The 15,311-nt window shown below is 38.7% G+C and overlaps 6 protein-coding genes across 6 annotated transcripts; 5 read left to right on the forward strand and 1 right to left on the reverse strand.

Annotated features, from left to right (window-relative positions):
- Positions 1-1,065: 1,065 nt before the first annotated feature.
- LOC132942184 (histone H4) lies at positions 1,066-1,483 on the forward strand. The gene has a single exon (XM_061010502.1). It carries the CDS (start codon positions 1,126-1,128, stop codon positions 1,435-1,437), a length of 312 nt encoding a protein of 103 aa, XP_060866485.1. The 5' UTR covers positions 1,066-1,125; the 3' UTR covers positions 1,438-1,483.
- A 1,981-nt stretch (positions 1,484-3,464) lies between these two features.
- On the forward strand, positions 3,465-4,190 carry LOC132942170 (histone H1A, sperm-like). The gene has a single exon (XM_061010487.1). The coding sequence runs from the start codon at positions 3,536-3,538 to the stop codon at positions 4,148-4,150; it is 615 nt and encodes a 204-aa protein (XP_060866470.1). The 5' UTR covers positions 3,465-3,535; the 3' UTR covers positions 4,151-4,190.
- Positions 4,191-6,237: 2,047 nt separating this feature from the next.
- On the reverse strand, positions 6,238-7,297 carry LOC132942175 (histone H2B-like). The gene has a single exon (XM_061010493.1). It carries the CDS (start codon positions 7,084-7,086, stop codon positions 6,706-6,708), a length of 381 nt encoding a protein of 126 aa, XP_060866476.1. The 5' UTR covers positions 7,087-7,297; the 3' UTR covers positions 6,238-6,705.
- Positions 7,298-7,433: 136 nt separating this feature from the next.
- LOC132942178 (histone H2A-like) lies at positions 7,434-7,918 on the forward strand. The gene has a single exon (XM_061010496.1). The coding sequence runs from the start codon at positions 7,494-7,496 to the stop codon at positions 7,869-7,871; it is 378 nt and encodes a 125-aa protein (XP_060866479.1). The 5' UTR covers positions 7,434-7,493; the 3' UTR covers positions 7,872-7,918.
- A 2,382-nt stretch (positions 7,919-10,300) lies between these two features.
- Positions 10,301-10,855, forward strand: LOC132942182 (histone H4). Its single transcript, XM_061010499.1, has one exon. It carries the CDS (start codon positions 10,429-10,431, stop codon positions 10,738-10,740), a length of 312 nt encoding a protein of 103 aa, XP_060866482.1. The 5' UTR covers positions 10,301-10,428; the 3' UTR covers positions 10,741-10,855.
- A 1,907-nt stretch (positions 10,856-12,762) lies between these two features.
- On the forward strand, positions 12,763-13,488 carry LOC132942171 (histone H1A, sperm-like). The gene has a single exon (XM_061010488.1). The coding sequence runs from the start codon at positions 12,834-12,836 to the stop codon at positions 13,446-13,448; it is 615 nt and encodes a 204-aa protein (XP_060866471.1). The 5' UTR covers positions 12,763-12,833; the 3' UTR covers positions 13,449-13,488.
- Positions 13,489-15,311: the final 1,823 nt, after the last annotated feature.

Raw genomic sequence — 15,311 nt, forward strand, 5'->3', positions numbered from 1 at the left:
ATTTCTTGATGTGGAGAAAGCTTTCGACAGAGTCTGGCACGCCGGACTCCTTTACAAACTTTCTCAACTCAACATCCCGACCGAAATCATTAAAATTATAGAATCCTTTCTCACCGACCGCACTTTTATCGCTAAAATCGAAGACTCTTTCTCGTCCACCAGACACATTCTCGCAGGCGTCCCTCAAGGATCCTGCCTATCACCAACTCTCTACTTGACCTACATAAACGACATTCCGACGACTTCAAAAGCTCATCTCTCGTTATTCGCCGACGACACGATGTTCTTTACTTACGACCACAACCAAAAACGAGCCGCCATACAGTTACAACACCAACTTAACCTTGCAACCACATGGTTTCACCGATGGCGAATCAAAATAAACGCGACCAAAACTGTAGGTATCATTTTCGGACACTCAAATACCACCCACGTACCACCACTACTACTCGACAACCACTCCATTAACTGGTCCGACAAAGCAAAATACCTCGGCGTCACCATCGGGCGCAAACTCACTTTCGGCAAACATATTCAAAACATCACCAAAAAGGCCACCCGCATCCGAGGTTTGCTTTACCCCATACTAAATCGCACTAGCCCCGTCCCAACGACAACGAAACTTAACATACTAAAACTTTACGTCTCACCAATCCTAACGTACGCTGGCTCTTCTTGGGCACCCTTTATAGGACCCTCTCAATGGAACCAAATCGAATCCGTCCAAAACATCGGCATACGCACCATAACGCGTATGCCCACTATCGTTAGAAATTCGGTCCTTCTAAAATCGACAAATTTCAAATCTATTCAAACCTCCATTCGTTCCCAAACCAAATCAATGTTCTACAAAAATTCTTTCTCGAATCATACTCACATCCGACTTCTAGGTAAAACACACCCTCCCCCAAATACTAAACGTAAATTGAAACCCTACCCACTCTCTTGGACAGAACAATAAATTTAACCATTTCTTCTTAATTTCCATCCACTAGTAGAGGCACAAGCCTGGAATAGTAAACGGCATAGCCATCCCTTTCAAAGCAAAGCAAAGCAAAGAAAAGTATCAGTCAACGTTCAGTTCACATCCGAGCAAGTTGTCCAACACTATTTCCAACATTCAAAATGACAGGACGAGGCAAAGGAGGAAAAGGTCTGGGAAAAGGAGGCGCGAAACGTCATCGTAAAGTGCTCCGTGATAACATCCAGGGAATCACCAAGCCCGCCATCCGTCGGTTGGCTCGCCGAGGCGGTGTTAAACGTATTTCCGGTTTGATCTACGAAGAGACCCGTGGAGTTCTGAAGGTATTCCTGGAAAACGTGATCCGTGACGCAGTCACGTACACCGAGCACGCCAAGAGGAAGACCGTCACCGCCATGGACGTCGTGTACGCTCTCAAACGACAAGGTCGTACTCTGTACGGTTTCGGAGGTTAAATACTTACTTCTGAAGTTTAAAAACATCTTAAAAAGGCCCTTTTCAGGGCCACCATATGATGATGCCATAATATGTCGTTTATAGTACCTTAGAATAAAGAAATATTCCGTTCAAGTTGGTGGTTATTCGTAGGCGTAAATGATAATTCCCAATTTGTTTAAGAAAACACGCGGAATAACGCTCCGAATATAATAGATTATATTCTATAATATTTTTTTTTCATGATTATAATTGAAATACTACCGTAAGTCAAAACATAGAAATAACGTTACGCTGATAACCGTAATCTTGTTATGATATTATTATATTGCGGGACTTCGAATTCAATATTACAAAAAAAGCTTTTTTGCGAATTCCAGTGGTGATTCACTATTTCACTACGTCATTCGTTTCGTGAACCTACCATGAATAAGCTATGAGGTTTTTGTTTAATGATTTATTTTTAGAATGTTATTTTTCGAATTTCATTATGTACATTATAATTGTTATATTACAAGAAACATCGGTTCCTATAATACGATAGATTAACCATGATGACATGTATAATAGTATAGGTGCTATAAACACGATAGATATTCATATTATTAATAGCCGTTGTGCGGGTATTACCGTCGATAACAAACAATTTGGTGAAAACATTCTAAAAATAACTCACCAATGAAAAACCTCAAAGAACGATATTGAGAATACTGGCAAAAAGGGTGTCCAAACACGTAGAAAATGTAAACTATTGTTGTAGGAACTAAAATTCAGAAAATTTGTTTCTATAGAAATACCGGGACGGGGAATAATAATAATATCTCGACGTAATTAAACGTCATTATAAGTTAAATCATTGATGCAGTTATAAATAAAATTTCATTTGGGAAATTCTTAATCCATGGTTTTATTTTAACTAATTACAACGAAACTTTGAATTAACTGAGGGCATTGCGTGAATTTTTTCATGTACTTTATCACTTGTAAGACGGACACAACAAATGCGTGTACGTGTACAGGCCACGACGTTGCGCAGGTGAACCGTAAACAATTCACGTTCATTTTTTGTTTTATTTTTTTAACTTTTCGTCTATCCAGATATAACGCGATGAGACTCCTGAACACCTATTTGCAGTTGTTAATATGACTACTTGTCTTGAGGTCGATCAGCACACATTTTAAGATTATTTATTTATTTTATTTGAATTTAAAATTTTGGAAAACATTAAATATTTAAACAAAATCGACAGGAGTTTAGGAAACGTTAACCTAACCTAACCTAACCTAACCTAACCTAACCTAACCTAACCTAACGTCAGGAGTTTAGGAACGAGAAAATGTGTTGTTATCGATCTCAAGTAAATATTTTAATGTATTCAAATCAGTTTTCAAACGTCTTATCACGCTATCAGGTCCATCGGTAGGTCGGGACAAAAAGTGCATACAAATGAACATAAATTGTTGGTAATCTGCATTGAGTTTCGACCGAAGTCCTCTGACAATGTGTCATTATAATTATTTATTCAACATGATTTCGGTTAAGTACGATGAAGACGAGATTTATTGATAAAGTCTGCCTCGTTAAAATTTCAGGTAGAAACGCCGGTGACGCCGTGCCGTAGCAGAGTCCTAAAACCGTCATATTCGAACAGCCGCTGTTCGTCGGGAAATCGGTCGATTGGAAATCTGCAAATTCTATGGTCTCGGGAAACTCGTGGAGAATTAATCCAAAATATTTTTGTAAATTTTCGTCTGGTTTCAGTCATACGGCAGACATTCAAATACGGTTTACGAAAACCCGGTCGGAAGTGTGGAAATAACGACTTGTGGTGGTTTCGTGGTACTGGGTGGCGATGCAATAATCATTGGCGATCGTTTAGAATTTAGTTAGCTTTCCAAAAAGTTCAAAGCCAGATTTTTACCACCATTTCCCGTTGAGATATTGTGAAAAACGATTGTACAACCGTAGCTCGGAGGACGACGCGAATCACACTGGTTTACTAGTTGGCACGGTGCACTGTATATATTTACACATTTTTTAACACACTTGGTATCGCCACAGTGAACAGTCGATTGTCCATCGTTTTAAATATATACCTGAACAATTTCATCATCAACATGACAGACACCGTCGCTACAACTCCGGCTCCAGTCGCCGCATCGCCGGCCGCGAAGAAGTCTCCTGCCAAGAAGAAGTTGTCGGCTTCTAAAGTCAAGAAGACCGTTGCGTTGCACCCGACCACCGCCGTGATGGTCACGTCGGCCATCAAGGAGCTCAAGGAGAAGAAAGGTTCGTCGTTACCGGCCATCAAGAAATACTTGGCCGCCAACTACAAAGTCGATCCCGCCAAGCTGGCGCCTTTCATCAGGAAGTTTTTGAAAGCCGCCGTCGCCAACGGTACCGTCGTCCAGACCAAGGGAACCGGCGCTTCGGGACACTTCAAGTTGCCCGTCGCCGAGGTCAAGCCGAAAAAGGCCGTTGTAGCCAAAAAGAAGAAATCCATCGTCAAAAAAGTCAAAGCCGCCGGAACACCGAAGAAGAAGAAGCTCGTAGCCGCCAAGAAACCCGCGGCGGGTGAACCAGCAGCCAAAAAAGCGAAAAAGACCGCTGCGGCGAAACCCAAGGCGACTACACCAAAGAAGGCCCCAGCCAAAGCGAAAAAGCCGGCCGCCGTCAAACCCAAATCGAAGAAGACTCCGATCAAGAAAACCGCAGCTCCCAAAAAGAAGTAGTGCGGTAGTGTTAAATACTATCCATCTTCCTCCCTTAAAACGGTCCTTTTCAGGACCACCAAATTTTATGACTCGCACTTCTCTCACCAACTATTATATTTTTTCATACATTTTTGTAAGCTCTACGATTGTATGACGCGTGATTTAGAAAAACATATTTTATAAAGTCTGTTCGCGTTTGGTCGTTTCAGACTATGGACGGGTGAGACGCACCCAGTTGCGGTTTGGATTATATTGCAATTAATTAAAATAAAAACATCGGTTACAATTGTTAAGGAATTCCCAAATTCAATGTTATTTATAACCGACTAATATAAACATTTAATTACGTCGAGATACTATTGCCCGTATCGGTATTTCTATAGGTTTTTCATTGATGAGTTATTTTTACAATGTTTTTACCAAATTCCTTGTGACCCGCACAATGGCTATTAACGACATGAATATTATTTATTATCAAATTATAATGTTATATTTATATCACCTGTGACAATCGCCAATTGTGTTGACGTTCTAATAATTCAAATAAACCGAGACGTGAATAGAAAGACAAGTCGTTAAGCGGTAAATAATATAACTAAATTAAGTCGCACATTTCGTTACGTTCGGGTTATTTTCATCAAATATTTCGATACTTTCAAGTTTCAGTTCGGAGCGGGACGAAGGCAGCTGTTTCTTCGGCGGCGGACATCTGAACGTCTGTCCTTGATACATATGACACAGCTCTACGTTTCATCGGAAGAGTCGGTGTTTACGCGTAAGTTTGTTTTAATTTTATTTTAGTGCTCAAATTTACCATTTTAGACTTGAATTGAATTAAATATTTATCGACACGGACGATTTGCTAACTCGGTGACGTATAAACGATTTAAATAATAATAACATTTTAATTACGTCGGTACATTATTGCTTGTGTCGGTATTTCTTTAGGTTTTTCATTGATGAGTTATTTTTAGAACGTTTTTACCAAATTCCTTGTTATCGACGGTAATAGCTGCACGGCGGCTATTAATGATACGAATATAAATCGTATTTATAGTATACTATTATATGTTTTCCAAGAAACATCATAGGGACCGATAAAATCCTTGAATAACCGGACGCCATTTTTTTTCGTGAATTTCTTTTTTACCCGACTATTTGCGTATGAATTATGCTGAAAAATACGGTTGAATCAGCGTTCGACGACGCTCAGCTGCTGTTTAGAACTCAACGCATTACCTACGTCATGTATTTTAAAATTTCATTCGAGTTTATTATTCAATAACAACCAATTTTTCTGGAGCCCTTATCAGTGTCACCAATGTATATGTCACCAGTAAAATATTACTACATATTTCAATGATACGTTTTGTGAAATTGTAAATTTTGCACGTTGTAATTTTGTGTTATTTAGCTACCTATTATCTATAGGTTTTGAGGTTAAAAAAAAAATCTAATAAAATTCGAAATTTACTTGTACCTATAAATAGCTCAAAAAGAGTAAAAATATTTTAATAATAATATTGTAAGATGTGTGGAAAATATAAATAAAAATATAATTTTTTTATCATAAATAAAATAAAATGTCATCTTGCCACCTGGGATATTATGATAATGTTATAATAAAAAATAAAAAAAACCCTTTTTTTAATGTTAAAAATATTACAATGCCGTTGTCGTACTTTTGGTACAACCGTGGCACTTGAACCAGAATTTGGCGGATGGTCGTTTTTGTTATTTGGATAGACTATATTATTTAATTTGGATAACTGTCGGGAATCGAATAATTCAACAGTGTAACAATATCCACGAGACCACGACGTATAAAACATACATTATAATTATACACGACACTAGCAGCCGATTATCGTCTGTTTATTTATAGATACTTTTGACCCGCGTTCTGGGGAAGTTTGATGAATAGGTACGCCATTTACCGAGTAAACACTGACATTGTTATAAATATATTTTTATTACTGATAGTCGATAAATAAACAATAATTATCCAGGATTCTCGGTGTTTATATGGCTTCAATTACGTAAGATACCGATTGTACCTAATTAAAAACCCGAAAGACCCATGTTGACATTACAGTCTGGTTAGGTATAGCTATTACTCACAGTCGCTCAAATATATATTAACGTTAATTTTTTCATTACCACTTATCGACCGACAGTTAACACATAATAATGAAATTTGCCGTGCCCATACGATTGGTTATTTTTAGCATGTTTTTGCCAAATCTCGTGTTTTCGACGGTAAAACCCGCACAACGTCTATTAATATCCATCGCATTTATAATAATACACACGATATTATATCATTCTATCAAAGAAGAACTCGATGTTTTAGTAAATTTCTTACGTAACCGGACAGCATTTTTTTTCGTTAACTATCCCGATAATCACGCAGTGCTCCCCGCTCTGTACACACTGCAAATGTTCAAAATATTCTACATGCGATAGTTTTAGTTCAAAAATAATGGTTGTTAGAGAACAGAAATTTTATAGCGATTGGTGGCCCTGAAAAGGGCCGTTTTAGTTGAGTAATGATATTTCACAAAACGGGAGACTTATTTGGAGCTGGTGTACTTGGTCACAGCCTTGGTTCCTTCACTGACGGCGTGCTTGGCCAATTCACCGGGCAACAAGAGTCGGACGGCAGTTTGGATTTCCCGGCTGGTAATGGTCGAACGTTTGTTGTAGTGGGCCAGACGACTGGATTCGGCGGCGATGCGCTCGAACAGGTCGTTGACGAAGCTGTTCATGATGCTCATGGCTTTGGACGAGACTCCGGTGTCGGGATGTACTTGTTTCAACACTTTGTAGATGTAGATTGCGTACGATTCTTTCCTCTTGGGCTTGCGCTTCTTGTCGGACTTGGCGATGTTCTTTTGTGCCTTGCCGGACGACTTCTTCATTGCTTTGCCCGCCGATTTTCCTCCTGGAGCCATTTCGAATAATTGTAAATAGACTTGTTGACGACTGAAACGTTGTGTACTGAGTGATAATTTGACATTACATCACTGGGTATATATTACCAAACCCAAGCGACATTCCGTTCGTTTATTGGTGTAAAAACCCACAGTGATGACGGTATAAATAGAATCGTCGATTAGTCCATAACAACGGAAAATGGAAATTTCTCCACGAGTACGTTTCACGATTATGTCGAACGAAAACCACAACGTTTGGTAATGAAAATCAACCGAACGGTGTGACGTAGTATCGTAGTGTTGTTATCTCTGTCCAATCACAGAATTGCTGTCCACAATTTTACTATATAAACGAAAATTTCGGGAAAATTATACATCAGTCTCATCTAGTATCGAATCTGAACCATACCAAGCACTATAAAATCATGAGCGGACGCGGCAAAGCAGGAAAATCGAAGGGAGGCAAATCCAAGACCAGGTCGTCCCGCGCCGGACTCCAGTTCCCGGTCGGTCGTATCCATCGTCTGTTGAGAAAAGGAAACTACGCCGAACGTGTCGGAGCCGGAGCACCGGTATACCTGGCCGCCGTCATGGAGTACTTGGCAGCTGAAGTTTTGGAGTTGGCCGGTAACGCGGCCCGTGACAACAAGAAGTCTCGTATCATCCCCAGACATTTGCAATTGGCCATCAGGAACGACGAGGAGTTGAACAAATTGTTGTCCGGAGTGACCATCGCTCAAGGTGGTGTGTTGCCCAACATCCAAGCCGTGCTCTTGCCCAAGAAGACCGAGAAGAAGGCTTAACTTTGATACCCCTTACCCAACAAACACAGTTAATAAAACGGCCCTTTTCAGGGCCACCAAAATCAAAACAAACGTCCGTCCGAAGTTTTTTCAGCAGATGCACTAGACAGTGTAGGTAGTACTACACGTGTAGCTGTTGTTGCTTTCAGATTTTTAAGCGAATGCCTTGACATTTTTTAATCGAGACCGGGCGCGATTTTACATTAAATACACTTGGATAACGATTCTGAAGTGACTTAATTCCATTTCCTTCATATTTCGAGGAAGCCGTCACGTCTTGTGGCCTTTAACCTTAAAAATCGGATTAATAAAAAATGATCACATCGAATTATTAATAGGTACACTGTCAAAATAAGATGGCTCGTCGTCAAACGAATGTTTCTAATTAGACGCTAATTTTACTCAAATATGGCTACGCTGACCACTGGCGGCTTACAAAACAACGTTTTTATTAAAAAATTATATTTTTTATCCTTATAATTTTTTAAGTTTTTTACTCTTTTATACGACAACGTGGTGTTTTTTAATTTTATATTCCAAAGCAGAATATTTTTCTTAGTATTTCGATACATAGAAGTGGACAAACATTTCGCGGGGTAACCCCGTAACACTCCACTCCGCTCATCTAAACTTTAAATACTTATAACTCATCAACTACTCGTCCCAAATTCGGTTTTCATGTATCGAAATACCAAGAAAAATATTCTGCTTTGGAATATAAAATTAAAAAACACTATGTTGTCGTATAAAAAAGTAAAAATCTAAAAAAATTATAAGGATAAAAAATATTTAAAAATATAATTTTTTTAATAAAAACGTTGTTTTATAAGCGATTTGAAACGATGTAAAAAAAAAAAAAAATTTACACTTTATGAAATATTGATTGTTGTTTGATAAAAGAATCGCCCGGTGTTAACTGTATAAGTAGAACAAAATATTTTGACGGTTTGATTGTGACATTAAAAATAATCTAGTTATGTTGTATAATTTGACAAGACGGTAATCAGATGATTAGCAATCAAACAATGAAATACAAAATGAATTCTAAAAATATTCTAATAGGTATCTGTTTTCGGTTATTTGGGAAATGACGACGCGATAAAGTATCGAGATTAGTACTTAACTGTATTGTAAATACCGTGATGCGGGTATTACCGTCGATAACAAGACATTTGGAAAAACATTCTAAAAATAACCCCTTTGTATGGTTAGGTTAGGTAACCTAACCTAACCGGGACAATTCCGTTATTATGTGTTGTTGTCTGTCGATCCGTGGTAATGAAAATATTAATATCAACACGTGAGCGACTGAATAAGTTATACCTAACCATATTATTATACCCGTCTACAATGTCAACATGGGTCTTTCGGAATTTTTAATTAGATACTATCGGTGTTTTACTTAATTGAAGCCATGTAAACACCGAGAATCCTGGACAATTATTGTTTATTGATCGATAATAAAAATGTCAATGTTTACATGGTAGTAAATGGCGTACACCTATTTATCAAACTTCGTGACAAGAGTATCTATAAATAAACAGACGGTAGTCCGCCGGCTGGTGGTGTCGTGTATTATAACGTATGTTTTAAACGTCGTGGTCTCGTGGATATTGTCACACCGTTGAATTATTCGATTCCTGATCTTATAATTTTGGCCTGGGTTGTTCATTTATTATTGTCCGGTTTTGTAAAATATGTATATAATAGAAATATACTGCCGCTAATGCAAAACTAACACAATCACTATTATACGTGCCCATCGCCAGAATACAAGTACGTATTGGTGGCCCTGAAAAGGGCCTTTTTAAGGTATGATAACTAATGACGATGATCAAAGTTAAGCACGTTCACCGCGGATACGACGGGCCAACTGGATGTCCTTTGGCATGATGGTGACACGCTTGGCGTGGATCGCGCAAAGATTGGTGTCTTCGAACAGACCTACCAAGTATGCCTCGCTAGCTTCTTGCAACGCCATGACCGCGGAGCTCTGGAAACGCAGGTCGGTCTTGAAGTCCTGGGCGATCTCGCGCACTAGACGTTGGAACGGCAATTTGCGGATCAAAAGTTCTGTGCTCTTCTGATAACGACGGATTTCACGGAGGGCAACGGTTCCCGGACGGTAACGATGTGGTTTTTTCACTCCTCCGGTGGCGGGTGCGCTCTTACGTGCGGCTTTGGTGGCCAACTGTTTCCTGGGCGCCTTTCCGCCGGTAGATTTACGAGCTGTCTGCTTGGTACGTGCCATTGCGCTGCTGGATTAGATTGTTCTGGATTGGTGTGCAAAACGTGGATGTCGGACGACTGATGTGGTTCGAACACACTGTCGACCGGTATATATACGTAAATGGGAACGGTATGCGTCGTCCTCATTGGACGATGTTTAACGTTTAGAATTTTAGCGGCGGGGGTGGGGGGATAACCGGTCATGGTTCCGATTGGTGGTTCGGTGTCGTGAGAAACGTTTAAAAGGGACTGCGACCTGAAGAAAAGTATCAGTCAACGTTCAGTTCACATCCGAGCAAGTTGTCCAACACTATTTCCAACATTCAAAATGACAGGACGAGGCAAAGGAGGAAAAGGTCTGGGAAAAGGAGGCGCGAAACGTCATCGTAAAGTGCTCCGTGATAACATCCAGGGAATCACCAAGCCCGCCATCCGTCGGTTGGCTCGCCGAGGCGGTGTTAAACGTATTTCCGGTTTGATCTACGAAGAGACCCGTGGAGTTCTGAAGGTATTCCTGGAAAACGTGATCCGTGACGCAGTCACGTACACCGAGCACGCCAAGAGGAAGACCGTCACCGCCATGGACGTCGTGTACGCTCTCAAACGACAAGGTCGTACTCTGTACGGTTTCGGAGGTTAAATACTTACTTCTGAAGTTTAAAAACATCTTAAAAAGGCCCTTTTCAGGGCCACCATATGATGATGCCATAATATGTCGTTTATAATACCTTAGAATAAAGAAATATTCCGTTCAAGTTGGTGGTTATTCGTAGGCGTAAATGATAATTCCCAATTTGTTTAAGAAAACACGCGGAATAACGCTCCGAATATAATAGATTATATTCTATAATATTTTTTTTTCATGATTATAATTGAAATACTACCGTAAGTCAAAACATAGAAATAACGTTACGCTGATAACCGTAATCTTGTTATGATATTATTATATTGCGGGACTTCGAATTCAATATTACAAAAAAAGCTTTTTTGCGAATTCCAGTGGTGATTCACTATTTCACTACGTCATTCGTTTCGTGAACCTACCATGAATAAGCTATGAGGTTTTTGTTTAATGATTTATTTTTAGAATGTTATTTTTCGAATTTCATTATGTACATTATAATTGTTATATTACAAGAAACATCGGTTCCTATAATACGATAGATTAACCATGATGACATGTATAATAGTATAGGTGCTATAAACACGATAGATATTCATATTATTAATAGCCGTTGTGCGGGTATTACCGTCGATAACAAACAATTTGGTGAAAACATTCTAAAAATAACTCACCAATGAAAAACCTCAAAGAACGATATTGAGAATACTGGCAAAAAGGGTGTCCAAACACGTAGAAAATGTAAACTATTGTTGTAGGAACTAAAATTCAGAAAATTTGTTTCTATAGAAATACCGGGACGGGGAATAATAATAATATCTCGACGTAATTAAACGTCATTATAAGTTAAATCATTGATGCAGTTATAAATAAAATTTCATTTGGGAAATTCTTAATCCATGGTTTTATTTTAACTAATTACAACGAAACTTTGAATTAACTGAGGGCATTGCGTGAATTTTTTCATGTACTTTATCACTTGTAAGACGGACACAACAAATGCGTGTACGTGTACAGGCCACGACGTTGCGCAGGTGAACCGTAAACAATTCACGTTCATTTTTTGTTTTATTTTTTTAACTTTTCGTCTATCCAGATATAACGCGATGAGACTCCTGAACACCTATTTGCAGTTGTTAATATGACTACTTGTCTTGAGGTCGATCAGCACACATTTTAAGATTATTTATTTATTTTATTTGAATTTAAAATTTTGGAAAACATTAAATATTTAAACAAAATCGACAGGAGTTTAGGAAACGTTAACCTAACCTAACCTAACCTAACCTAACCTAACCTAACCTAACGTCAGGAGTTTAGGAACGAGAAAATGTGTTGTTATCGATCTCAAGTAAATATTTTAATGTATTCAAATCAGTTTTCAAACGTCTTATCACGCTATCAGGTCCATCGGTAGGTCGGGACAAAAAGTGCATACAAATGAACATAAATTGTTGGTAATCTGCATTGAGTTTCGACCGAAGTCCTCTGACAATGTGTCATTATAATTATTTATTCAACATGATTTCGGTTAAGTACGATGAAGACGAGATTTATTGATAAAGTCTGCCTCGTTAAAATTTCAGGTAGAAACGCCGGTGACGCCGTGCCGTAGCAGAGTCCTAAAACCGTCATATTCGAACAGCCGCTGTTCGTCGGGAAATCGGTCGATTGGAAATCTGCAAATTCTATGGTCTCGGGAAACTCGTGGAGAATTAATCCAAAATATTTTTGTAAATTTTCGTCTGGTTTCAGTCATACGGCAGACATTCAAATACGGTTTACGAAAACCCGGTCGGAAGTGTGGAAATAACGACTTGTGGTGGTTTCGTGGTACTGGGTGGCGATGCAATAATCATTGGCGATCGTTTAGAATTTAGTTAGCTTTCCAAAAAGTTCAAAGCCAGATTTTTACCACCATTTCCCGTTGAGATATTGTGAAAAACGATTGTACAACCGTAGCTCGGAGGACGACGCGAATCACACTGGTTTACTAGTTGGCACGGTGCACTGTATATATTTACACATTTTTTAACACACTTGGTATCGCCACAGTGAACAGTCGATTGTCCATCGTTTTAAATATATACCTGAACAATTTCATCATCAACATGACAGACACCGTCGCTACAACTCCGGCTCCAGTCGCCGCATCGCCGGCCGCGAAGAAGTCTCCTGCCAAGAAGAAGTTGTCGGCTTCTAAAGTCAAGAAGACCGTTGCGTTGCACCCGACCACCGCCGTGATGGTCACGTCGGCCATCAAGGAGCTCAAGGAGAAGAAAGGTTCGTCGTTACCGGCCATCAAGAAATACTTGGCCGCCAACTACAAAGTCGATCCCGCCAAGCTGGCGCCTTTCATCAGGAAGTTTTTGAAAGCCGCCGTCGCCAACGGTACCGTCGTCCAGACCAAGGGAACCGGCGCTTCGGGACACTTCAAGTTGCCCGTCGCCGAGGTCAAGCCGAAAAAGGCCGTTGTAGCCAAAAAGAAGAAATCCATCGTCAAAAAAGTCAAAGCCGCCGGAACACCGAAGAAGAAGAAGCTCGTAGCCGCCAAGAAACCCGCGGCGGGTGAACCAGCAGCCAAAAAAGCGAAAAAGACCGCTGCGGCGAAACCCAAGGCGACTACACCAAAGAAGGCCCCAGCCAAAGCGAAAAAGCCGGCCGCCGTCAAACCCAAATCGAAGAAGACTCCGATCAAGAAAACCGCAGCTCCCAAAAAGAAGTAGTGCGGTAGTGTTAAATACTATCCATCTTCCTCCCTTAAAACGGTCCTTTTCAGGACCACCAAATTTTATGACTCGCACTTCTCTCACCAACTATTATATTTTTTCATACATTTTTGTAAGCTCTACGATTGTATGACGCGTGATTTAGAAAAACATATTTTATAAAGTCTGTTCGCGTTTGGTCGTTTCAGACTATGGACGGGTGAGACGCACCCAGTTGCGGTTTGGATTATATTGCAATTAATTAAAATAAAAACATCGGTTACAATTGTTAAGGAATTCCCAAATTCAATGTTATTTATAACCGACTAATATAAACATTTAATTACGTCGAGATACTATTGCCCGTATCGGTATTTCTATAGGTTTTTCATTGATGAGTTATTTTTACAATGTTTTTACCAAATTCCTTGTGACCCGCACAATGGCTATTAACGACATGAATATTATTTATTATCAAATTATAATGTTATATTTATATCACCTGTGACAATCGCCAATTGTGTTGACGTTCTAATAATTCAAATAAACCGAGACGTGAATAGAAAGACAAGTCGTTAAGCGGTAAATAATATAACTAAATTAAGTCGCACATTTCGTTACGTTCGGGTTATTTTCATCAAATATTTCGATACTTTCAAGTTTCAGTTCGGAGCGGGACGAAGGCAGCTGTTTCTTCGGCGGCGGACATCTGAACGTCTGTCCTTGATACATATGACACAGCTCTACGTTTCATCGGAAGAGTCGGTGTTTACGCGTAAGTTTGTTTTAATTTTATTTTAGTGCTCAAATTTACCATTTTAGACTTGAATTGAATTAAATATTTATCGACACGGACGATTTGCTAACTCGGTGACGTATAAACGATTTAAATAATAATAACATTTTAATTACGTCGGTACATTATTGCTTGTGTCGGTATTTCTTTAGGTTTTTCATTGATGAGTTATTTTTAGAACGTTTTTACCAAATTCCTTGTTATCGACGGTAATAGCTGCACGGCGGCTATTAATGATACGAATATAAATCGTATTTATAGTATACTATTATATGTTTTCCAAGAAACATCATAGGGACCGATAAAATCCTTGAATAACCGGACGCCATTTTTTTTCGTGAATTTCTTTTTTACCCGACTATTTGCGTATGAATTATGCTGAAAAATACGGTTGAATCAGCGTTCGACGACGCTCAGCTGCTGTTTAGAACTCAACGCATTACCTACGTCATGTATTTTAAAATTTCATTCGAGTTTATTATTCAATAACAACCAATTTTTCTGGAGCCCTTATCAGTGTCACCAATGTATATGTCACCAGTAAAATATTACTACATATTTCAATGATACGTTTTGTGAAATTGTAAATTTTGCACGTTGTAATTTTGTGTTATTTAGCTACCTATTATCTATAGGTTTTGAGGTTAAAAAAAAAATCTAATAAAATTCGAAATTTACTTGTACCTATAAATAGCTCAAAAAGAGTAAAAATATTTTAATAATAATATTGTAAGATGTGTGGAAAATATAAATAAAAATATAATTTTTTTATCATAAATAAAATAAAATGTCATCTTGCCACCTGGGATATTATGATAATGTTATAATAAAAAATAAAAAAAACCCTTTTTTTAATGTTAAAAATATTACAATGCCGTTGTCGTACTTTTGGTACAACCGTGGCACTTGAACCAGAATTTGGCGGATGGTCGTTTTTGTTATTTGGATAGACTATTTATTTAATTTGGATAACTGTCGGGAATCGAATAATTCAACAGTGTAACAATATCCACGAGACCACGACGTATAAAACATACATTATAATTATACACGACACTAGCAGCCGATTATCGTCTGTTTATTTA

The sequence above is a fragment of the Metopolophium dirhodum genome, chromosome 3 (assembly GCF_019925205.1).
Source record: "Metopolophium dirhodum isolate CAU chromosome 3, ASM1992520v1, whole genome shotgun sequence".
In the NCBI taxonomy this organism is placed as follows: Eukaryota; Metazoa; Arthropoda; class Insecta; order Hemiptera; family Aphididae; genus Metopolophium; species Metopolophium dirhodum.